Source organism: Protopterus annectens, chromosome 8.part0 (genome assembly GCF_019279795.1).
Source record: "Protopterus annectens isolate FY-2018-M chromosome 8.part0, PAN1.0, whole genome shotgun sequence".
Taxonomy (NCBI): Eukaryota; Metazoa; Chordata; order Ceratodontiformes; family Protopteridae; genus Protopterus; species Protopterus annectens.
The window spans coordinates 717,638,195-717,662,360 of record NC_056741.1 but is presented as its reverse complement, the minus strand read 5'-3'; the positions used below and the strand labels follow the sequence as shown (position 1 = coordinate 717,662,360).

The 24,166-nt window shown below is 39.5% G+C and overlaps 1 protein-coding gene across 2 annotated transcripts in view; it reads right to left on the bottom strand.

Moving 5' to 3' along the window:
- Positions 1-24,166, bottom strand: part of ASH1L (ASH1 like histone lysine methyltransferase) — a 3,741,676-nt gene that overhangs the window by 247,536 nt on the left and 3,469,974 nt on the right. For both annotated transcript variants that reach the window (XM_044080164.1, XM_044080163.1), the window contains exon 26: positions 7,753-7,919. In XM_044080164.1, coding sequence (XP_043936099.1) covers positions 7,753-7,919 — 167 coding nt within the window. The remainder of the gene's footprint in view (positions 1-7,752; positions 7,920-24,166) is intronic.

Genomic DNA, 24,166 nt, shown 5'->3' with positions numbered 1-24,166 from the left:
CACGCGCATATATGTTACTGAGCATGTGCAAGATCAGTGCCATTTTGTAAAGTCAGTCAGACTGAGTTCAAGCATGAATGGAGATGCACATGCAAGAGTATTTGAAGTAATGAGTCAGTCACAGCTTAAACACATGTTCCAGTTACAGTTCCTGATGTGTTTATGTATAATAAAAAACTTGAACCCATCACAGTGCCTCAGTGTCTCACTGGAATACAAAAGACATGCGACACAAACCACACAGCTTAGGCTACATCAACAGTGACCTAGAGATGAGCATATATAATTTCCAGGTGAAATGTTTATTGCAAATTTATTTCATTTTATCAGTTAGTTTTTTCTTTGGTATTATTATAATTGGTATTATGCATTGTTTGTGTGTGTTTGTTTTTTTGCGAAGTGTTTAGGAATTTAAGCATAATAATACACCTGAATTTGAACTTGCAGTCATCGCTATTAGTAAAATCTCCTTCCTCCATTTCCACACTGGCTTAGTTCTTAGAATACTTTGTGATACTTTACGAATATAATATTCTGCATGGCTACTGTTACTGTTCTTAAGGATCTGCATCCAAAATCTTACTCTCTCCTGTTTCTCTAACCCAACCAATTTCTGCATCATAACTTTCCACTCTGAGGTGCAACTTCCTACGTGCGTTATGTATACTGCATAGCTTTGAAGTATCACTTCAAATCATATAATCCTAAACTACTTTGTTCTATGAGGAGAATCAACTTATCCCATGTACCCCCCCCCCAAAAAAAATGTGCAACTCTGAATTATCATACACAACTTTTCCTCTGATTGATAAAAACAGACTTGACCTGTATATCAAACGAAAGGGACTAAAGCATTTTCGCATTTTCACTGTTTGTATCTTACTATCCATAATCAAAAGCATCTAGTTTTTCAATTTTAGTCTTTTCCATCATATCCCTTAGCTGCTATAACAAAATTCAAACACCTAAATACTCAATCTTATCCCCCCATAAATAAGTGTGGGCACAAAAGTTAGTCATAGTCTTTACTTTATTGTCATTAATGTTATAGCCTGAAAAAACCTGAAAGCCTCAAAATGTTCCACAAGACTAATTCCCTTCTCTGAATTTTTTTCAAGTTCAAACTAATTTCATCTGTAAACAACAGTAACTTTTTTGATTACCATACCATTTACACCCTTTTCTCTGAAATGGCTTTAAATGTAAAGCAAATAAAGGGGAAAGATAACATCCATGGCCTTATTCCTCTGTCCAAACACAGTCTGTAGGAGTGTAACCCCCCCCCACACACACACACACACACACACACACACACACCTTAATTCCTGCCTTGCCTTCAACCCTTTACATATCCCTTTAATTATTACTCTGCCTACAAATGCTATCATCATGCTCCTCAAAAAAACAAAAATCTCAACTGACTGTACTGAATACTTTCTCTTTATTAAGACTCAACAGCAGTCTCTTTTTTTCATTCTTCTTCTTTCCTCTACATAATCACTGCAATATTAATGTTGTCAGAGGTTTGTTTCCCTTCCCAAAAGTTACCATGAACTATTGTCATAGATTTTGCCAACACCTTTACCACACTGTTAATAAGTACAGACAAACACTTTATAAACATGATTTAAAATTTAAATGGGCTTATATGAAGCTGGGTCTGAAGGGTCTTTAGCCTCCTTGGGTAATACAGCTACACCACAGTTATCTTCCAAGATGTTGGTACTTCCCGCTTATAAAATGCAAACAGTTTGAGATCTTTATCCCTTTCTTCCCTCCCAATTTCCAAATTTCCACATGAATACTACCTATTCCTGGAGGGCTTCCCTACTGATTATTTACACATTACCATTTCCCTCATCTCTTTCTCTCTTAGCAATTAAGTCACATTTTCCTCTAATCACAGCATAATGAAGTCTTTCATAAATATTTCCATTTGCGCCTTTTATTGTTTTCAACATTCCCCTGCTTTATTTAACTTTTCATAACCATTGCACAATATCTATAATATACATCTAGGTGATATTTAGGCATTTATTTTCTTGTCATATGCTGTTTGAGTTTGGTGACTGTTGCCGAAGTTGTTGTGCCCTCGATTTGCCTTTAATAAGTAGGTGCTTGACAACACCCTTTTTCATATTATCCAAATACTCCTTTTTCTCTCTTTAGCACTCTGAAGTTGCTCCTCCTCTTGTTCTGTGAGATTCTCCTTATTCTGCAGCTCTTTAACTTTTATTATCCTTTCAAAATAATTACTTTTCCATATCTCTTCTTCTCTTATTTGCACCATGTTTTTAAACTCCACTTTCATTTTATCCAACTCAATAACTATTCCTTCCGCACAAATTTCTATCTTTTAATAGTAACTCTAAAATTATTTCCAGTACCCATTTATTGTACTTCTTTAACAGGTTAAGTAGGAAAGCAATACTGTCTTATTATTTTATACAATGCATTTTTATTTTAGTTTTTATCAGTGCATGATCTTTTGAAACAGTTACTGGCTATATATCAATGTTTCAAATTAAATACAAATGCTCCTGTGAAACAAATTCTATCTAGTCTAGCTCAATTATTGTACCATGGGGAATAATAATATACATTCTGGTTTGAGTTCTTACTACTGAACTAACATCTTCCATACCAAATTTTCATATATACTCGTTTAGAAACCCATCTTTTGTTATATTTTCCCTTCTATATCCCCAGATACATCCTCAACTTACAGAACCCACCCGTAAATATTCCATGCTAAAAACTGACTTCTCGCCAAAACTCCCTATTTCCATAACAGCAGTTTTTGGTGGAATATAAATACATGCTGGCATAATCTTCCTCCACTGCCAATAGTGCCTTACTATAAAAAAATCTACCATTACTGTCTTTTCTTTCCTCTTCTATCACTGTTGGAGATCCCTGCAGCAATACGAATTATTACTCCCCTTTTCATTTGTCTATAATATTTTGGTGAAAGTCCATCCTGAAAACCTCTCTCTGTCAAATTTAAATTATTAATGACCACGTCTCTGCAACATTGCCATTTGCACACATTTCTTAAATTAGCTTAATACCCTCTACTTTTCATCTCATCACAAAAGGTTTCTCATCCAGGAAAAAAGAGGTCATTGTTCCCCTCTACTCGTCACTCATTAGACCCATTATAGAGTACAACGCCCCTTTTGGTATGTACCTCACAAGACATCTACAACAAATGGAAAGGCCACAGAAATACCTCACAAAGAGGATTACTGGCCTCAAACAGATCACCTACGCAGACCCTCTCAAAAAACTCCAGCTTTACTCTGTCGCATATCGCCTACTCAGAGGCGATCTCTGCCTAACATACAAAGCTATGTCAAACCCAGAGCTGTTGGACATGCTCCACGTACAGAAATCCCAATCCCTCCGAGCTACACACTCTAGGGACCTAAACCTGGTCACCATAATAAACAGAACATGCTGGAGGGATAGATTCCTGTCTCAGAGACTTCCCATACTCTGGAACAATCTACCTATCTATATCAAACAAACCTCATTAGCACTCTTCATGAAAAATCTTGATGATTGGATGGGAGATAGGAAATTCACCTCGGGGATCACTTCTGTGGCTCTGCTTGACAGGGGCACAGGAAAATAATTTTCTTGGGTGGCAAAAGCCGGGGTACCGTTTGGCTAGGATTATATAGGCCCTAGGGCCAAATAGCCTAGTACCTACCTATGAACCTGTAAAACCAGTTAAAGTCCATGACAATATGAACAGAACATCTGTTAGGACAGAAAACTACTACTACCTCCTTTTATACATGACAGTTGCTTTGAATCTATATTTCCAACTTCTAGCTGACATGCACACACTGTCAGGCTGATCTTTTATTCAATTGTTTATCTCCATTTTAACTTACGTAACATTTTTCAGGACTTTTTGCTTCAATGAAAATACCCCTCCCCCACAAAAAAATAAATAAATAGGATTTTGGAATGCCCATCCTATTAACTTGCAACACAAGCACGCGCGCACACACAAACACCTATCTACATATATTTTTTAAAAATAAAGTTTGCCCGTCCACATAGAAACAGATAACCCAAATTGCACTCCTGGCTGCACTCACAGGAATTACCCTACTCTAAAATTAAGGTTAGCCATTCTAAAGCCGGTGTTCCCATTAACTCTGATTGCTCCTTGTTCCTTTCTTATCTCTATAGTCTTCAACCAGAAGCAAAAAAGCTGGCATAAATGCAATAAACATTAACTTCTAGCTTTAAGAAAAATGCACTGGCTATGTCTAAATAAACTAAACTTGTGCAACATTTATTAGATATGTTAAAGCAATGAGGCTACCTGAGGGCAACTACTAACGCATGACAGCACTGAGACTGCTTGGAAAGGTACTACCTAAACTAACTTCCCACAATTTCAAACTATTTTTCAATGAATTGCTTGCCAATGTACATTTAAATGTTGATTAAACTGCATCTGGTACATTTCGCTCAGCACAGTGTTTTCAGACCTCAGACCTCTTATGATTAGTTGCATGCACCTGCATACAGCTATTCAAGTACAAGCAGTTGGTAATGAGAAAAAAAAAACAGCTAGTAACTTTGCAGCTGTATGAACACCTTTGTAAATTTTACTAAGCACATACATATTGTTCAGACTTCTCGTGGTTCTCTATTTGCAACTGAAGGCTTTCTGTGTGCAAATGAGAACATTCGCCAGCAGAAAAATACCTACTGACTTAGCAAATGCAAAAACTACCATTTTCCATGACTTTCAAAATTTTCTCTTATTTGCCATGCCTATTTGCTTAAAAAAATATTTCTCTATAGCTGAAACCAAGGACATTAATTTAGCCACTCTCCCCTGTTAACATTAGTAACTTAACTCTACATACAATGTGATTACCATACTTTTACATCCCCCACCCCAGCAGCCCAAGATCAGAACATTATATTACTTTAACATGCTTCTTTTCTAGGCTTTACAACTGAGAAAAATACTTTCTAGCTTTAATATATTTACCATATACAGCAGTCAATGATAAGAATCCTTCTACCACACATTTAAAATATACCTGACTACATACAAACACACACATATATATATATATATATATATATATATATATATATATATATATATATATATGGGTCACCTTCATTTCACCTAAAGTTCATTTTCCCAACAGAAATTTCAGGCAGCCCAATTGCCCGACAGTTTATTTGCCCTACAGTTCATTTGGCTGACAATTCGAAAAAGGCAAGTAAAAGGTATATGTCCTTTTCCTCACAGCAGTGCGATCCTGGAATTCGAATATATAGTTAGGGGGGTGTGGGGGCAAAGCCCCCCCAACTACTTTGGTTTTATATTGTCCAGTTTAGTTTTCTATTGTTCATTATAAACCAAAGTAGCTGGGGTCTGTGCCCCCCCAACTATATATTCTGACTCCAGGATCACACTACTGTGGGGAAAAGGACATATACCTTTTACTTGCCTTTTTCCAATTGTCAAGGAAAAGTACATATATCTTTTACTTGCCTTTTTCTAACTGTCGGGGAAATGAACTGTCTGGCAATTGGGATGCCTGAAATTTCTGTGGGCAAATGAAGGTGACCCATATTATATATATATATATATATATATATATATATATATACATACACATATACACACACACAAATACACACACATATATATATATATATATATATATATATATATATATATATACACACACACACACATATATACATAAATCCATATATACATACAAAAAAACGACTTTACGATAAAACATGCAATTTATCTCACAAAATTTTTGTACAAATATTAATAAAAACAAAAATGGTTTACTTACAGTTACTTCTTCAAACTCCTTCTAACCATTTTAACACACAACAAAATTCCCATCTTTCTCTGACACTTCTTACAAAGTCACATTTCACACATCAAATGGGACTGATACTTTTTAGTATTCCATTCATTCACTAATTTAACAATGTTGCTGGTCTTGTTCCTCATCATCTCTTAATCACAACACCAGACTCTGGTTCAAGTCTAAAGTACTTCTGATTCTTCTAGTAAGTTCCTCTGCTTTTCTCTGTTAACTCAAACATTTTCCTTTGGAACAATGGAAAAGGTTTCACAACAAGGTTCCAATGAGAAGTGGTGTACTCTGCTGCTTGCAGGCTCACACTTTTGTGGCAATATTTTTTTTTCTATTTTCTTCTCAGCCTGTCTTACATCCAGAAATGTCTGATGCTAAAGGAAAAAATATTCTGAAGACAGCTAGATGCAGTAGCTTGAATCTCACACCTGCCACTCGACATTCAAAGAGCACTGAGATAAACTTGCTTCTCTTCCACCTCGTGTACAGTGAGTAGTCATTTTCCACAAACTTTCTGCTGTCCACAATTATTAGTATTTTTCTGTTATAACTTTGTCAGGAGTAACTTTTCCTGCTGGTGCGACTGACCCTTTACTAATATAGGAATGTGCTGCTTTCTTGTGGCCATGTTTGGAACACACACACAATGTGCCCTCATTTAACAAATTATGTTGTGGATCACCAGTCCAGTTACTTGTGTGCACCTTCATAAAAATCAATACTGTCTGTTCCTTCCAGTTTCCTTGGTAGAGCAAAGAATCTCAGAATTAGAAGACACAGCACACAAAGAAAACTTAATTGTTTGAAACGGCTCTTTTTGAGAAGCTTCTTGCTCAGCCTTATTTCAACCTCTGATTTTTGCATTTTTTTCTTCAGTTCACCTCAACAGCCACATTAAAGCACCTTCTATTATTTCCAGCCTTTGATTACTCCACTTGCTTCTAACACCTCTGAGTATAAATGCTTTATTTTTTCTTTTAAATTACTGGAGGAACTCCCCTGTACCAAAGCTGAAACAATAACTATTTTCTGCGGAACAACTGCAAAATTTTTATCAGAGTTGTTTCTTCTTTTCTGGCTGATTTCCTGTTACTTTTTCCAAATTTCTTGTTTGTTGACATCCAGGCACTGTAATTTGTAGCCAGTAGCTATAGTCTACCTAAACTAATTTACCCCACAAATTCATTTTTTTCAATGGAGCTCTCCAATGAACCCATAGATCAGTGTGCAGCCACCTTGCAAGTCCCCATCTCCCCTTCCTCTACATTTTTAATCAAATATAGACATACATGACTAATAAAGAGAAAAAAATAACGCAGTACAACTGCAAATGGTACTCACTACACAATAACCTGCAACATGAAAAGCATCTTATTTAAATATGCATGCCTGATTTTTATTAGTAAATTGACAAGTCTACCTTTTCGTTCTCCACCAATATGTTTCTGTAGTGTTAACTAGAAGTTATTACATAAATGTAACACAAAATGGAGTCCACTGAAATCACAGAAACAGTTCTTACTCCTGAAATATGATCTTTGGAATGTATTCTCCACATCAACACTTTTGAGTTCACAACTGAAACTTCACTGTGGGAGAAATACTTCACACATTTTCATTAGCCCCAAAGCATATTATTATACATAAACAGGTTAAGCAAAAAAAAAAAAAGCCACACACAGGCAGCATCTGCCACAGCAAAAAACTGGGATGAGGTAGCAAAACTGCTAATGTCCAGACATAGAGACTGTTTAGAATCCACAGACTAATGACAGAGCACTGTTAAATACTTTACACAATTAGTTCTGCCTCAGATTATGCCCTTTCAAATTCCTGCTTTCTGGTTGTTGCCACTGAAACTTACCGAGAAGTCCCTTTTGGGTGTTAGCCTTTTTGGAAAGTGATCAAAGGCATAAGGTTTGGTACATACAGGATACCTATTACGATGGATCTTGTAGAAAAGATGTGCTGACTTGTCCAATCGATAATCACAAATATACACATCTTGTTCCTTCACATTCTTTGGCCTCCCTGTGTCAAAGAAATGGGTATATTAACAAAACTAACTATAAAGGACATAACAATAAAGAAATGTTTACTTAACTTCCAAAAACAGATTATTCTATAAAGAAGATTCATAGCTGCTATGTATAGAGTGTACTTCATCTGAGGACTGCACTGCAGATAAGTTTTGAAGGTGAACAGTAAAGTTATGGGATAAATCGCCATAAAACTAGATAAATGAATATGATCAGAGCTGCAGAATTCATACCTTCACACTGCAACCGTCTACTGAAGATGAATAATGGTGCAATGCAACATTCTTCTGCAGATATCCCTCCAACAAGAGAGACTGCAAACTAAAGTTGTGGCTGAATAAAACAGTCCTACCACAGAAAAGAGGACACTGCATACCTATATCTCTTTTTGGTGTCATAGAAAATGCAGACAAATGTAGGGCACCAAAAATGCTAGTGTGGCAAGCTATGGGGAAAAATATGCAAACAAATCAATGTAATACATTTCAGACATAAAATATGCAAACAGTACATGTAACAGTAATCTATTACTACTCACGTATGACTAATAACACTCCATAAGTATACACAAATATTACGCTTGACCTGTAAGTCAAAGAATTAAAAAGGCTGACTACTAAAGACATCCAAAGATGGGTATGATGGCTAACAGAATCAACAAGTGCACAGTACTGAGAGGGCAACAGGAAAGAAACTTACCTCGCAGCCAACAACCTTATTACTCAGAGAACTGATGTTATGATGAGTTATTGCACAACTGTACTATACATATCATAAGAATTATCCTATAAAACATATACATCTATACAGGAAGCTTACAAGACAGTGTGGCTTATGTAAGCAACTTAACTGTGAATGTCATGCTTGTGAACTATGAGATGGTCAGATCATACATAAGACAAAAGTGGCAAACTTCACGACACCCATGAAGATGGACAATAGAGGTATAACTGCTGAATCCTACACAAATACACTTTATAAGCACTTACACGAGTGCATGCTAACCCTAACAGAACCAAGATGCTATCCTCGAAAAAAAGGAAGCCAATCTGGTGGTCTTCTGCCATAAACAAACTCTACAACAGAAGAAAGAAACTGTTGCAAAAGAGAGTAAAATCCCATGATTGGAGGAACTCCCTGGTCAGCCTCAGTAATAAGCTGAGATCCCTCATAAAATCATCCAAAGCTAATTATGAAAACAAAATCGCCACGGATTCTAAAGACGACCACAAAGCATTCTATAGCTATATCAAGCATCTCAATGGCAACACTCAGATCTGCTGTGAGTTACAGCACAATGGCAATAAATATACAGAACCAACTGATATTGCCAACATTCTGGCAGATAGGTTCAGTGCGAACTTTATCCCCCTCTCACCCCCTAAAGGGTCCATCTCTATAACGGAAGAATGCAAAGTTCCTGTAATCAGGGCTGCACAGGTAAAAACCACACTCTCCAAAGCCAAGAACACCGCATCCATGGGACCTGATAACATTCCAGGCTGCATTCTACACGAACTACAGAATGAACTGGCACCCCACCTAAGTACCATGTTCAATCATAGCCTCACCTCAGGCTTTGTGCCCATTGAATGGTGCACGGCAACAATTATCCCACTCCACAAAGGGGGAGCCATGACAGACCCCAGGAACTTCCACCCCATTAGCCTGATGAGCCTGGTCTACACGGCCATGGAAAGCGTCATCATGGAACTCATAAACAAAGACATTGGTAATCTCCAAACTCTGGACCCCACACAGTTCGGTTTTTAAAAGGCAGATCATATCTCCTAAACCTGATTGACTTCTTTGAAACAGTCACCAAAGCCATAGGTGAGGGTAAGGTGGTTTATACAGCCTATCTAGATCTCGCCAAGGCTTTTGACACCATCCTCCACTCTGGAATTATAGATAAACTCACTAAACTAGGTATAAATCCCTATGTCACAAGATGGGTTGTCAACTGGCTTACTGACAGAACCTACACTGTGAAAGTAGCATACTCAAATCCGACTTCAGACCAGTGACAAGTGGAGTACCACAGGGTTCAGTCCTGGGTCCTCTCCTGTTTGGTATCTACTTCTCTGAAGTACAAGCTAACACAGAAGGTCTTTGGCTAACTAAGTTCGCAGATGACTGCAAACTAGGAGCCATAATCGAAACTCCTAACGTTGTGGACAGCCTACAAAAGGGCCTCAATGAGACAGATGCCTGGTGTCAAAGCCAAGGCCTCAAGCTCAAAGCCAAAAAGTTCATTGTCATCCCCTTTGGTAAAAACTCTGTACCCATGAACTACCACATAGGCGGTAGTCTACTTAACACTGAAAGTGTGATAAGAGACCTTGGGACACAGGTGGACAGTAATCTCACCTTTCATAATCACATCACCACAGGGATATCCTGTGAAGGGTATTTGTATGTCTGACTATGTGCTGTACATCCGATGTATGATCTAAGCCTGAAGGCGGGAAGTACATAGTGGACCTACAATCAAGAAAAACACAGAACCTACTTTAACCAGGACAAAAAAAATGGAACAGAAGGAGAAGTAACTATGTAAGTATGTGCATATTCGTCAAGAAAAGAAGAAAATAAAAGATGGGCCTCGGCTAAGGGAAAAAGCAAAACAAACAATAAAAAAAGGAAGGCGGAAGGGATGGAATTTGGCAACAGTAATCAATAGAACATCTACCACTAAGGTAAGTTCTTACACATCTACACTACATCCTTTCAAGCCCATTACTGCAGTATTCCTTATAAGTGGGAGAATACTAAACCTATGGAAGAGAGAGAGAAGAGGCAGAAGGAAATGAAAAACAGTCCACAATACCTTGGAGGATGGGCCTGGCAAAACCAGCTCTGGTCTTAGGAAACGCATCCAACTTATTGTGTTTATTACAAGTATGAACAGAAATACCAAGCAGCTGCTTTCTAGAATGGATTAAGCATCTAACCGTTTGAAAAGAAATCTCAGGTGCAGGCTACTGCCCTAGTAGAGTGGCCTCTAACAGAGGAAGAAAGCAGTTTCCCATGACAAGAATAACAAAAAAAAAATGCCTTAAATAGAAAAGAAAAAATAATTTGTTGGAAGCCAAGCTTCTTAGCATGAAAAAATGCTCTGATTTCCTAATTTCCTTAGTTTTGTCTAGGTAAAACCTGAACTGGCCAAGTAAATCCAAAAATTAAGAATCCTCCCACCCCTATTCTGATGTGAGGGGGAAAAAAAGAAGGTAGACAGACTGTTTTAAAGACAAGTAAGATATTTTTTGTTTAAAAAAAAAAAAAAGAAAAAAGGCAACTTAAAAGTGATAAAAGACTAAATACTAGAGTAAATAAAACAAGCAGCGTACAACAGTGAAAAAAGGTGGCTGGGTCAATTTTTCCCAGAACATAATTCAGGTCCCAAAGAAAAAGAATATACTTTCTTGGAGCCCTAATGTGAAGGACACCTTTCAAACACTGTTTGAACTGAAATCTACAAGAAAGATAAAGATTAACAGCAGACAAGCAGAAATGGCTGACAAATAGTTCTAGATAGAATAGCAAGTCACACCAGAGTTGAACTACTCACACAGATATTTAAGAACAATAGGAATACCCACAACAAAAGATCCTGTTCCTGTTTCTTGCACTATAAAGAAAATCTCTTCCATTTAGAAACATAGGAATTCCTGGCAGTATGTTTTCTAGTCTCCTGTAAATCCTGGAGAATGTCCACAGAAAAATGGCACCTGGAAGTAATTAAAACCCTATCACCTCACCAAATGTTCAACTGCATGGTGAATGAGCAAGTTCATCCTGTGAGGTAACGTATGATGACTGCACCTGGCTAGGGGTAGAAAACCAAGAGAACTGATTACCTCTTGGTAACATTTTTGCCATTCTCAGCTACTACAGGCAAACACTTCATAACTATAATTTAAACCTAAAATGGGTCTATATAAAGCTATTCTAAAGGGTCTTTACCTTCTTTGGGTAATACAGCCACAGCAGCTTTCTTCTAACATACTGGTATCCACCTCCCCTTTTTAAAATACTGTTGTAACAAAACATACAGCTTTATCACGGTCTTCCCTCTTAACTTTCACATGTCCACAGGAATGTCTTCTGTTCCTGAAGCCTTCCATGCTGCTGGTTGATTATACATCACAATTTTATCTCATCTCTTCCCATATCTTCCATTAACTGTTTAGCCGCATATCTTCTGCTAACTTTGGCATAATTAAGTTTTCCATAAACATTTCTATGTGGTCCTTTTCTTAATTTTCCCCATTCCTCTGCTTTATATACATTTTCATAAATTTTCTAAAACATCTTTACTACCTCTATAGGATCTCTGTTTTTTTTTTTGTCATAGTATTCCTAAGTCTGGCTTTAACTCTTCTGACTTTCTTCTATTTACTGTAAGTAATTGTGCTAAAAGCTTTTGCACTTTAGAGTTATCATCACAAAACAGTCACTTAACAGCACCCTTTTAAACTCAGCCATCATTATCCAAATACTCCTTTATTTTTGCCAATGTCTAATATTTACATCATTAACCTCCATCTTTAGCTTACCTTTTATCGATGCATGATCTAATAGTTACTGGACAGGTTTCAAAGCTTTCAATCAAATTCAACTACCCCACCATTAACTGGGAAAACTGCTCGTGTACCAACTCTTTTGCTCAACGTTTTCTGGAATTCATAAATTCCATCGCCTTGGCAGCAATATCCTACACCTGGTCATTACCAACATGTGTGACCGGTGTTCCACACCAGAGGTCAATTCCTCGTTGGTCAGATCCGACAATAAGCTAATCACCCTAGACATCGACATCTTGCCCCCCCACACACTAGGGAAACCACCATAAAAAATGTCTCCAAAGTCAACTTCACACTTATTAAGACAGAAGTGGCAAACTTCACGACACCCCTGTAGACTGACAATAGTAGTACGACTGCTGAATCCTACAGAAATGCACTTTATAAGCACTTACACGAGTGCGTGGATCGTGCTATCCCTAACAGAACCATGATGCTATCCTACAAAAAAAGGAAGCCAATCTGGTGGTCCCCTGTCATAAACTCTACAACAGAAGAAAGAAACTGTTACAAAAAAAAGTAAACTCCCATGATTGAAGGAACTCCCTTGGTCAGCCTCAGTAAGAAGCTGAGATCCCTCATAAAATCCTCCAAAGCTAGTTATGAAAACAAAATCGCCACTGATTCTAAAGACAACCACAAAGCATTCTATAGCTAAGTCAAGCATCTCAATGGCAATACTCAGATCTGCTGTGAGTTGCAGCACAATGGCACCAAATATACAAAACCAATTGATATTGTCAACATCCTGGCAGATAGGTTCAGTGCTAACTTTATCCCCCTCTCACCCCCTAAAGGGCCCATCTCTATACCGGAAGAATGCAAAGTTCCTGTAATCATGACTGCACAGGTAAAAACCACACTCTCCAAAGCCAAGAGCACAGCATCCATGGGACCTGATCACATCCCAGGCTGTGTTCTACATGAACTACAGAATGAACTGGCACCCCACCTAAGTACCATGTTCAATCATAGCCTCACCTCAGGCTTTGTGCCCACTGAATGGCGCACAGCGACAGTTATCATCCCACTCCACAAAGGGGAGCCACCATGGACCCCGGGAACTACGCCCCATTAGCCTAACGAGCCTGGTCTGCAAGGCCATGAAACGTATCATCATGGAAATTATAAACAAAGACACTGAAAATCTCCAAACTCTGGACCCCACCCAATTCGGGTTTGTAAAAGGCAAATCATGTCTCCTAAACCTGATAGACTTTTTTGAAGCAGTCACCAAAGCCGTAGATGAGGGTACGGTGGTTCACACAGCCTATCTAGATCTCGCCAAGGCTTATGACACCATCCCCCACTCTGGAATTATAGATAAACTCACTAAACTAGGTATAAATCCCTGTGTCACAAGATGGGTTGCCAACTGGCTCACTGACAGAACCCACACTGTGAAAGTAGCAGACTCCAAATCCAACTTCAGACCAGTGACAAGTGGAGTACTACAGGGTTCAGTCCTGGGTCCTCTCCTGTTTGGTATCTACTTTTCTGAAATACAGGCTAACACAGAAGGTCTTTGGCTAACGAAGTTTGCAGATGACTGCAAACTAGGAACCATAATCGAAACTCTAACGATGTGGACATCCTACAAAAGGGCCTCACTGAGACAGATGCCTCTTGTCAAAGCCATGGCCTCAAGCTCAATGCCAAAAAAATGCATTGTCATCCCCTTTAGTAAAAACTGTATACCCATGAGCTACCACATAGGTGGTAGTCTACTTAACACCAACAGTGTGATAAGAGACCTTGGGACACAGGTGGGCAGTAGTTTTTCCTTTGATAATCACATCACCACAGTATTCAGGAAATCCTTCTATGTGGCACACCTTATCACAAAAGGTTTCTCATCCAGGAAAAAAGAGGTCATTGTTCGCTCAACTCGTCACTCATTAGACCCATTAAAGAGTACAACACCCCTTTTGGTATGTACCTCACAAGACATCTACAACTGGAAAGGCCAAAGAAATACTTCACAAAGAGGATTACCGGCCTCAAACAGATGCCCTACGCAGTCTCAAAAAACTCTAGCTTTACTCCATCGCATATCGCCTACTCAAAGGTGATCTCTGCCTAACATACAAAGCTATGTCAAACCGAGAGCTGTTGGACATGCTCCACTTAAAGAAATCCCAATCCCTCCGAGCTGCATGCTCTAGGGTCCTAAACCTTGTCACCACAATAAACAGAACATGCTGGAGGTATAGATTCCTGTCCCAGAGACTTCCCATACTCTGGAATAAACTACCTATCTATATCAAACAAAGCTCCTCATTAGCACTCTTCAAGAAAAATCATGATGATTTGATGAGAAATAGGTAATTCAACCCATGGATCACCTCTGTGGCTCTGCTCGACAGGGACGCAGGAAAATAATTTTCTTGGGTGGTGAAAGCCGGGGTACCTTTTTGGCTAGGCTTACATAGGCCCTAGGGCCAATAGCCTAGTACCTACCTATGAACATATGCTCATGTGAAATATAATTTCTAGCTTATCTAGCCCAATTACTGCATCTTAGGGAATAAATAGTGTCATGAGTTCCTGTAAATAAATTCACATATTTCATACCAAATACTCTCATGCAATTCTTCAGACATCTAGCATCTTTCAGTACATTTTCCCTTCAAGGTGTCTCTCATACATCCTCACAATTGCAAATCAGATTCAGGTCCCCATACATACATAACATTCACTGCTGAAAGCTTATTATCCTCTTAAATTCTTTTAAGCTCCATAACAGTAGTCCTAGGCAGGGTATAAATACATGCTAGTGTAATCTTCCTCCCCTACCAATAATCCTTTACTACCACAAATCTACCATTATGTTTTTCTCACCTCTTCTATCACTGCTGGAGGCCCTCTAGCAATCAGCATTACTGCTCTTCTTTTCCTTTGTCTCTTGTACTTTATCCACCATGAAATCCTCTCTCTACCAAATTCACAGCTCATTTCGACCAAAATGATGTCACTTGATGTTGCTGAGCAAGTTCAAATCAAAATAAAGCAAGCTTTTCCAGCTCAAAGTTAAGATCCCATGGAGAAGCCACCTGTTTTCTTCACAAACGGCTTTGAGTTTGGTTATAAAGAGAGGGTCCAAAGACAGCCAAGCAGGGATGGCTGATAAATGAACCTTGATGGAAGAAAAATGCCAGAGGATAGTAACTCTCAAAAATAATACAGAAAGTACAGTCATGTACGGAACTTACCAAAACAGCAGATGTCCTTCTGATCACTGTTGCAGTATTCCTAACACACAGTGTTATATCTGCTGCCATATGGCCTGGGTACCAAAGCTTTACCTTCTCAGTATTTTATGTTTGACGTGTGACCTCAGCTCACAGGAGCAGGGGTATATAGGTGGATGTATGAGCATAATTCTTCAGACTTATCTCCAAACCAGTGGCCTGAAGACTCCTGAGTCAGAAAACTGGTCAGCTAGGAGGGGCACAGTATGAAGTACTAAGAAAGCCCCCTTTGTTATAGAGCGTTTCCCTTGGGATAGGAACTGAGGAGAAAGGGAGAGAGAAAGAAAGGAGAAAATTAAGTGTAGAGGGGAAGGAGGATGGGAATGAATACTGCAAAAGTAATCAGTAGGACACCTACTGTTATAGTAAGTTCTTACACAACTGTACCATGCCCTGACTGAAATAATTGTTGCAGTATTCCTAACACATAGGTGACTCCCAAAGCTAAAAGGAAAGTAAGGGTGGTTGGTTAAAAGGCAGTATAACTGTCTAAGAAGCTAGATAGGACTGACCTACAGAATGCAGCTCTCAACCTTAAAAATGCATCATCTTGTAGAGTTTAGTGAAAATATGTACAGATGACCAAGTGGCAGCTTCCAGTATGGACATGGCATCCACCACATTGTAGGAAGCACCAGAGACTGCTACTACTCTAGTAGAGTTAACTTGAGGGCATGGGTGTAAGGAATTGCCATATAGAGAGTAGCAAAAGGAAATTAGAGATCCAGCTTGCAGTGGTTTGCTTGGATATTGGTTGGCCCAGTTTTCAATCTACGAAAGAACAGTTTATCTGGTTTTTTGAATGGATTTTGTTTTGTCCAAATAGAATCACAGCTGTCTTTGAATGTCTAGGGAATGCAACAACCTTTCCTCTCAAGTCTGAGAGTTGGGAAAGAAGGTAGGTAGATTTATGGCCTCTCTGACAGAGAGCTCATTCACTTTTTTAGACATTAATGAAGGACAGCCCTGAGGGTCACCCTGTCTTTGTGAAAAATAAGAAAGGGAAGAATGGCCATGAGTCCCTGAAGATCTGAACCTCACCTAGCTGAAGCAAGGGCCAGAAACAAGATAGTTTTCCAGGTGAAAATTTTAAGGCTCGCTGATGTTGCCAGTTCAAAAAGAGGTAAGGTAAGCTTTTCCATCACAATTGTAATGGGTTTTTCTAGGTGGTCTAAGATGCAGGATCCCCTTTAAGGAATAACTTGACCTCAGAGCCAGACAAAAGTGGGGGAGTGAGAGGTAAGCAAGTGGAGATGTCTGACAGGTGGCTCTGATGGAAGAATAGGCCAGACTTGTATGTTGGAGCTCACACAGATGGTTCAAAACTGAAGGTATCTCTGATTGGTTGGGGTCCTGTCCATTCCTTTGGCACCAACAGCAAAATCGGTTTCATTTGACCAAGTAAGATTTTTAAGAGGTGGGTCTCTCAGTTTCTTGGAGAACCTTTGTAACATCCTCAGAAAAATGGCATCTTTAAGGAATTAGAATGCCATCATCCACAGAGTCAGGTTTGGAAATGACAGACGGGTGAAGCAGTAACCCTTTCTATTGTGTGATGATATTTGCTTGGTGTGAGGGAACCAATGCTGTCTTGATAAAAAAGGAATCACTAGTAAGACTTTTTTTTCTCCTTAGGTTTTTAGAAGAACTCTTGAAATGAGAAGTCGTGGAGGGAAGGTGTACAAAAACTTCCCTGACCACTGAAAAGAGAATGTGTCTGTCCTTCAAGCCGAGAGGCAAGGGTCCCTGGTGCAAAATAGTGGAAGCTGTTTGTTGGTTTTTGAAGCAAACACATTTACCTCAGGAGTCCCCAATGGTAAAAGATGTCCTGGAAAAGCTGTCTGTTCAGGGTCCATTCCTGAGGGTCCTCTCCAAGGACCTGCCTAAAAAGTCTGCCAACACATTGCCCTATGATGGGATGTATGCGGCTGTGAATGGCTTGTTCAGGGTGGCAAGGTCCCAGGATCTCTGTGCCAATCTGCACAACTGGTAATATTTGGTCCCTCCTTGCTTTTTTTATACATTACTGTTGTCTGCGAACACTCGGTAAGATACAGGATTTCCAGAGATGTAAAAAGACCTGAAGTGCCTGGATGAGGGTTCTCATTTCCTTCATGTTGATGTATTCCCTTAGTAGTGTTGGTTACTATCTGCCCTGTACTCACTGCATGCCTCTCCAGGCCACCATACTTCATCCAAAGCATCTGTGTATGTATTTCCTAAACTTGGGTTTCACCTGATCTTTCCACCATAAGATTTTCTGAGACAGGATAAAAGTGGAATCACTGTGTTCAGAGGGTGGGAGTGCGGAGACCAAACTGTTTTCAGGTACCATTGGATTTTCCTCACATTCAGTCTGTCTAGGGACTGGTAAGGTAGCTGCCATAAACCCCGTAGCCCACCAGCTCTCTGTGGTTAAGCAATGAGAGAGGGGAAGTACAGTTGTGGAAGTGGTTTGTAAGGCTCTGCACCTTATCTTGAGGTAAGTAGGCCTGCATTTTTTTTGTGTCCAGCTTGACACCTGAAAAAACTAGGTCCTGAGATGGCTGCAGGTAGGATTTTTTGTAGTTGGCTGTGAACCCCAACCACAACAGGAGGAGGGGGAGGGTGAACTGGCAATAATCTAGAAGAATGTGTGGTGAAGTAGCTTGAATTAACGGACTATTTAGGTAGGGAAAATTTTGAATTCCCTGGGTTTGGCAGAAGGCGATCACTGCTGCCAGACACTTTGAAAACTATTGGGGCCATGGAAAACCCAAAAGGCAAAGAAGTAAACTGATAGTGAGATAACCCAGTACAAAACCTGAGAAATCTCCTGCAACGGGGACTAACTGGTATATGGAGGCAGGCATCCTTTAGATCTAGAAATACTAGAAAAACCTGAAGCAGAATGAAAGGCAGCAGAGTGTACAGTGAAAGCATTTTGAAAGTTTGCACTTTTAACAAGGTGTTTAGAAAGAAAAGATCTAGTATGGGTCTTCATCAACTCTTTTTTCCTTGGTACTAGGAAAGATTTGGAGTAAAACCACTTTCCTACAAATTCTTCTGGCACTGGTTTTATTGCGCCTTATGCCCATAATTCCTGTAAAATATATGGCAGCAGATGAATCTGACTGTGTGGAGGTGGGGTTATGCCATTTAGAGGGCAAATTTGAACAGTTTTTTTTTTTCCAGACAGTATTCATTTATCTGTGGTAATCTTTTCTCAAGTTGAGAATGATTGGGTCAACCTTTTTGAGAGGGGAAGCCTGGGGACCAGAGAGAAAGGAAGTAGTGGACAGTTATAGGGATTTGACCCATATGGGGGCCTCCCAGATGAGGCATCCCTCTGTGGTTTATCTAGGTATTTCTTTCTGGGAGTCTTCCTGTGTTTCTGGAGAGGCCTTGGGTCCCTTCTGACAAAACAAGTAGGTTTGGTTGGGTAACTCTTCAGGTACCTTGATACAGAGGTTAACCAAAGCTGTCTGCAGTCCTTTAAGTTTCTACCCTGCATTTAAAGGGTTTTAAAAAGACTGGCAACCTGGGGGGCTAAACAAGAGCTTCTGTTCTACAGAGGAAGGCTTTCAAGTCCTCAGGAATAGGCTGTCTACCTAACCATGTGCACTTGTGGATTACAGAGCCAGTAGCAGTTGATCTGGATGAGGCATCTAAAGCATCATAACTGCATTTATTACTGTGTCTGGTCATTTGTGTAGCTTGAAACAAGTAAAGATAACATTTGCAAATCCACCACTACCTAATTTAAAGACTTGAGAACGGCTAACAAGTACTTGGTCATTAATAGCCCTGAATGCCACAGTAGAGGAGGTATAAAGCTTTGTACCTCACCTCTCCACAGCCCCGCTACCCTTGTCTGAAGAGAGGGCACTGGCATTGGGAAGAAGTTCTGAGGGCTTATCAGATGAGAGGGAAACTGCACAAGGGTCTGCCACAAGATTTTTAAACAAAAAACTTAAGATCATCAGGTACTTTATAAAATCTGTCTGGTCTTTTAGGAGCAAGAGGCTTGGAGTCGGGGACAGCATAAGTGGACTGAAAAGCATTCAGAAAAGCCTCAAGAACAGGAGGCACAGGCCTTACCAAGTTTAATTCTGGTGGTTGCTAAAAATGCTATTACTAGGAATTGGAAATGAAAGTCTAAACCAACCATACTGAATACAGTAACTGAGATAAAAGAACTGCAAGTGGGATCCCTAAAAAAGGGCAGGAGCAAGTTACACAGAAAAAAAAAATATTATAGGAACAATACATGCAGAACAATGTTTTGCAGGAGGAATGAGGTTTAAGGGAAGGCAAGAATTGCGTGAGCTATGTAATGCTGGATTGACTGTACTGAAGATTATATGTGATGTATAATGTTTGTACCTGAGAATATGTCAATACTGCTTGTTTTCATTTATATACATGTATGACTTGGTAAGTGACAATTCAATAAAGATGATTAAAAAATGAACAGTTGGTACAGGGGAATGGGGCTGGGATGTGCAATTCTAAAAGGTTATAGTACATTTTCTGCAACTCTGAGATCTGCCCAGGCTCCCACACAAAATGCTTCAGATTTAAGATTTCCTCTGTTGGAGAACCAGGTTAAATGGAATCCTCATCATCCAAAGGGACTTGGCCAGGAGAGTGCATCTGAGAGAAGCACGCCAGAGAATGGACAGAATTAGAAGCCTCCTCATTTTCAAAAGAAGGTGAATGCACAGCAATCTTTTGAGGGAGTTGAGACGAGAAGGAGGCTTCCGATCCAAAATGGCCTTAAACCTTGAGAGAACTCCATCCTTTCCTTCTCCATAGAAGAGGAAAGAGCAGGTTGATGGGAAGCAACATGTTTAGTTTTCTGATGCTTCTTTTTTGGTGTGACATTTGCATGTACTAAATGTGGTGGCTCAGTTGCCTGATATACCTCAATTAGTTTACCTGGGATCTCTTCCCTAAGTAGGATCTGAAGGATGCCCTCCAATATGATGATTCATGGTTCACCTCTGTCTGCATAATTTTCAGTCATCAAGGCCTCCAGTGGGGGTCTTGGTAGAGGGCATCTGAGGGAATCATCCATACTGCGGGTATGGAAACCTCAGTGACAAAGTCAGAGTCAGAAAGGGCTGACCGAGTCTCCAGCCTAGATCTTTTAAGCTTTTTCATAAGTGGTGGAGATAAGTCTGGAGAGGCGGAATCTGCCATCTTGGAGTAGGCCAACTTTTGAAATGTTGGGTCTCCAAGTGTTAAGCGAGGACAAATCGGACTACAAGGTCTTGGGTACAAAGGATTGGCAGATGGAACAAGCTTTGCATTTGTGTTCAGCACCTAAGCAAAAAAGATACTGGATATGCAAGCCTTTGTATGGGATTTGCTTACTGCACTCGCATTTAACCCTCTTAGCCAGTGTCTAATACCAGTAAGAAAAATACTTAAGAAATATAAAGGAAGGTTCTCCAACAGGACACTTAAACAGTATTCAAAAAATGGTGACCAAACGACAATCAGTCTGCTGGATACTACCTACATTCAGGTTGGTGGCAAGATAGTCTATGTAATTGGACTCGTACCTCTGCCTGCATACACCTAAGCTTGGGAACAGAGGTCACACACCAGACCAACTAGAACATTTTTTCTACTTACACACATATTTTCTAGTAACATTTTTTTTTGCCTCCTTCAGTACCTGCTGCACCGCACCTTCTTCAGAAAAAAAAGTGCCTAAAAGGTATCAAAATTCTATCATCTAAGCAGTCAAATGAAGAGTTTTCAGGATGGGGTGTATCAAACTCCCTTTTGTATTATGTGAATAAATCAAGTCTATAGGGAAGCCTGTGGTAATTGCCCTTGGCCAGTTTCAAAAGAAGGCACAGCCACTGTTGCCAGGGGCAAAAGTGGTGTTCACCATCACATCCCTTGGACAGTCCTTCTGAATCTATAGAAGCACCCTGGAAATCGAAGAAAAGCATATAACATTTCTGTCCATGGGAAAGAGATGGCATCTGTTTTCCAGGCTTCACTGTAAGGAATCCTGGAGCAGAACTTGTCTGTTTATAGGGTAGGCAGACAGATCTACTTGAGGTGTTCACCACAGTTGGACAACTTCTTGAAAGACCCTTGCGTGAAGTTTCCATTTGTGGGGGTCTTTCCCGGTCCTGCGCAGCCTGTATGCTACAATGTTTTGCTCTGACAGAATGTATGATGCTGTAAGAGTCAAACTGAGCCAAGTTACAACCTTCCAGGCTATCACGCTAAGTCTGCAAAGTGGGGGCTCAGAAGTGGTACTCCCTATTTATGTACCACATCACTATAGTGTTGTCTATGAGAACTTGCAAGAGGTCCTGGAGACCTTACATTATTTAAGGTTTTTAGGGTTTTCAAAGTATTTATAATTACCATCTCTTTAACATTTGTGTGTTTTTTTCCATCATATTTGTTCCACAGACTTTGCACTTTCACTCCTTTTGAAACCACTCCTTACGCCAGATCTGAGGCATCAGCAGACTGAAAAAGAGGCAGAAGAGTGAATGGATGACTGGGACTCCAAGATAAGTGGTCCAATCACCACAAAACCTCTCTCTTTACAAACCCCAAGATAGGGGTCTGAAAAGATTGAGAGTGAACATGGTAAGTCCAGATTGACCTAAGCTACCACTGAATTTTTCTCAAGTGAAGTCTAGTGAGGGGAATCCTGAGAATCACAGAAGCATGCATCACAGAATCCTGAAAAATTACCAAGACAATTGGCTTTGTTTGGAAAATACCAAGAACAACTTTTGGAACATTTCTACTTTGGAGAAAACAACTATGTAAAACAGAAGCAGAAGGGTTCTGTAAGTTGACTTGAAATCCAAGACTAAGTAGAAGATTATGTACACTTTTTAGGGAGTCTTGGCAACTGGAAAGAGAGTCAGCAAAAATAAGGCAACAGTCCAAATATGAAAAAAAAGTGAATGCCATGGACTCTGCAATAAGCAATTATTGGAGCAAGCCACTTTATACCACTGGAGCTGTAGGTAGTCCAAAGGGCAAGACAAAGAACTTGTAAATGTGAGCCAGATATAGAAAAATCTTAAAAAAAAAAAACAAAACAAAAAACCTTTGAAGTGCTTGCTAGTGGGTATGTGAAGTTAAGCAACTTTTAAAACTAGTTTTACCATAAAAATTAGTAAAGGAACCAGATTTGACAGGGTCTGAAGGGACAAAATTCTGAACTTAGGGAGCTTTACAAAAATTCTTGAAGAAACACTTCATCTCTCTGATCTGCAAGCACCGGTTCAAAGATTTTCTGAGAGCATTTGATGCAGAATAGGACAAAACAGGAATATTTCGTTTACTGGACAAACAGGGATCCCCTGAAGTGGAGGCTGGTAATATCATGTCACCCGATGAATGGCTTTCAGAAAAGAAGGCAACACAGGGAGAAGGATTGGTTGCCAGAGAGGAAGTGGGAAACCTGAGATGGATAACAGCTAATCTGACATTTTGGACTGTCCTTGATTTTAAGAGGCCTTCCCTTTTATTTTGGAGACCCCTTGCCTTTACTTTTTAAAACCCTGTTTGGAGGCACTTTGCTGCTTGCATTGCTTATTTAAACAGGGAGATGAGGTGGAAGGAAAAAATGTATTTGCCTTAAAAAAGAAGGCAGGAAGATTTGTGTTACCCCTTGTATCAACTTCCCCTTTTCATCAAACCTCTTAAGCACCTCAACTGCAGACAGTCCAAACAGAACTTCCTTGTCCAGAGGAGAATTCACATCTTTAGTTTTAACACCCTCAGGAAGTTCTTGAAAGTGAAACCAAGTAAATCTTCTCAACTGTGTGTGTGTCAATTTTTGCCTCAGAAGGGGAAAGTTACCAGCATCATTCTTCATGTTTCTCCACCCATCTAACGCAGCTTGTCTCCCTGATGGACTAAGTGACCATCTAATAAGCTTTCTCCTTAGAAAGCATTCTCATTGAAATAAAGAAACTACCTATCAAATAATCAGGAATAACAAAAAAAAAAAAAAAAAAAACTAACCTCAATGACTATCACTGACTTAAAAAAATGTAGTTGGACTCCATTAAAATATCTTCACTTAAACAAAGCTGTAAAACAATTCAACTCTACCTTTCTAAACATTCTGAACCTACATGCCCCTCCCAGAACCATCAGAATCAAAGCTAACAGTGCACCTTGGTTAAGTAAAGAAACAAGATCACTCCTCAAAACCAGGGACAAAGCTTGGGACCACTGGCACAAAATCAAATCCCGAGCCACTAAACAAACCTATCATGAGCTCAGAAATAAAGCTAATAAAAAGTAAAACATGACAAAACAAGCTACTACCATAATCAACAAATAATGCACAAGAACAACACTCAAAACTACTGGACAGCCATAAACAAAATTCTCTTGACAGGTAAAAATACTACTCCCAC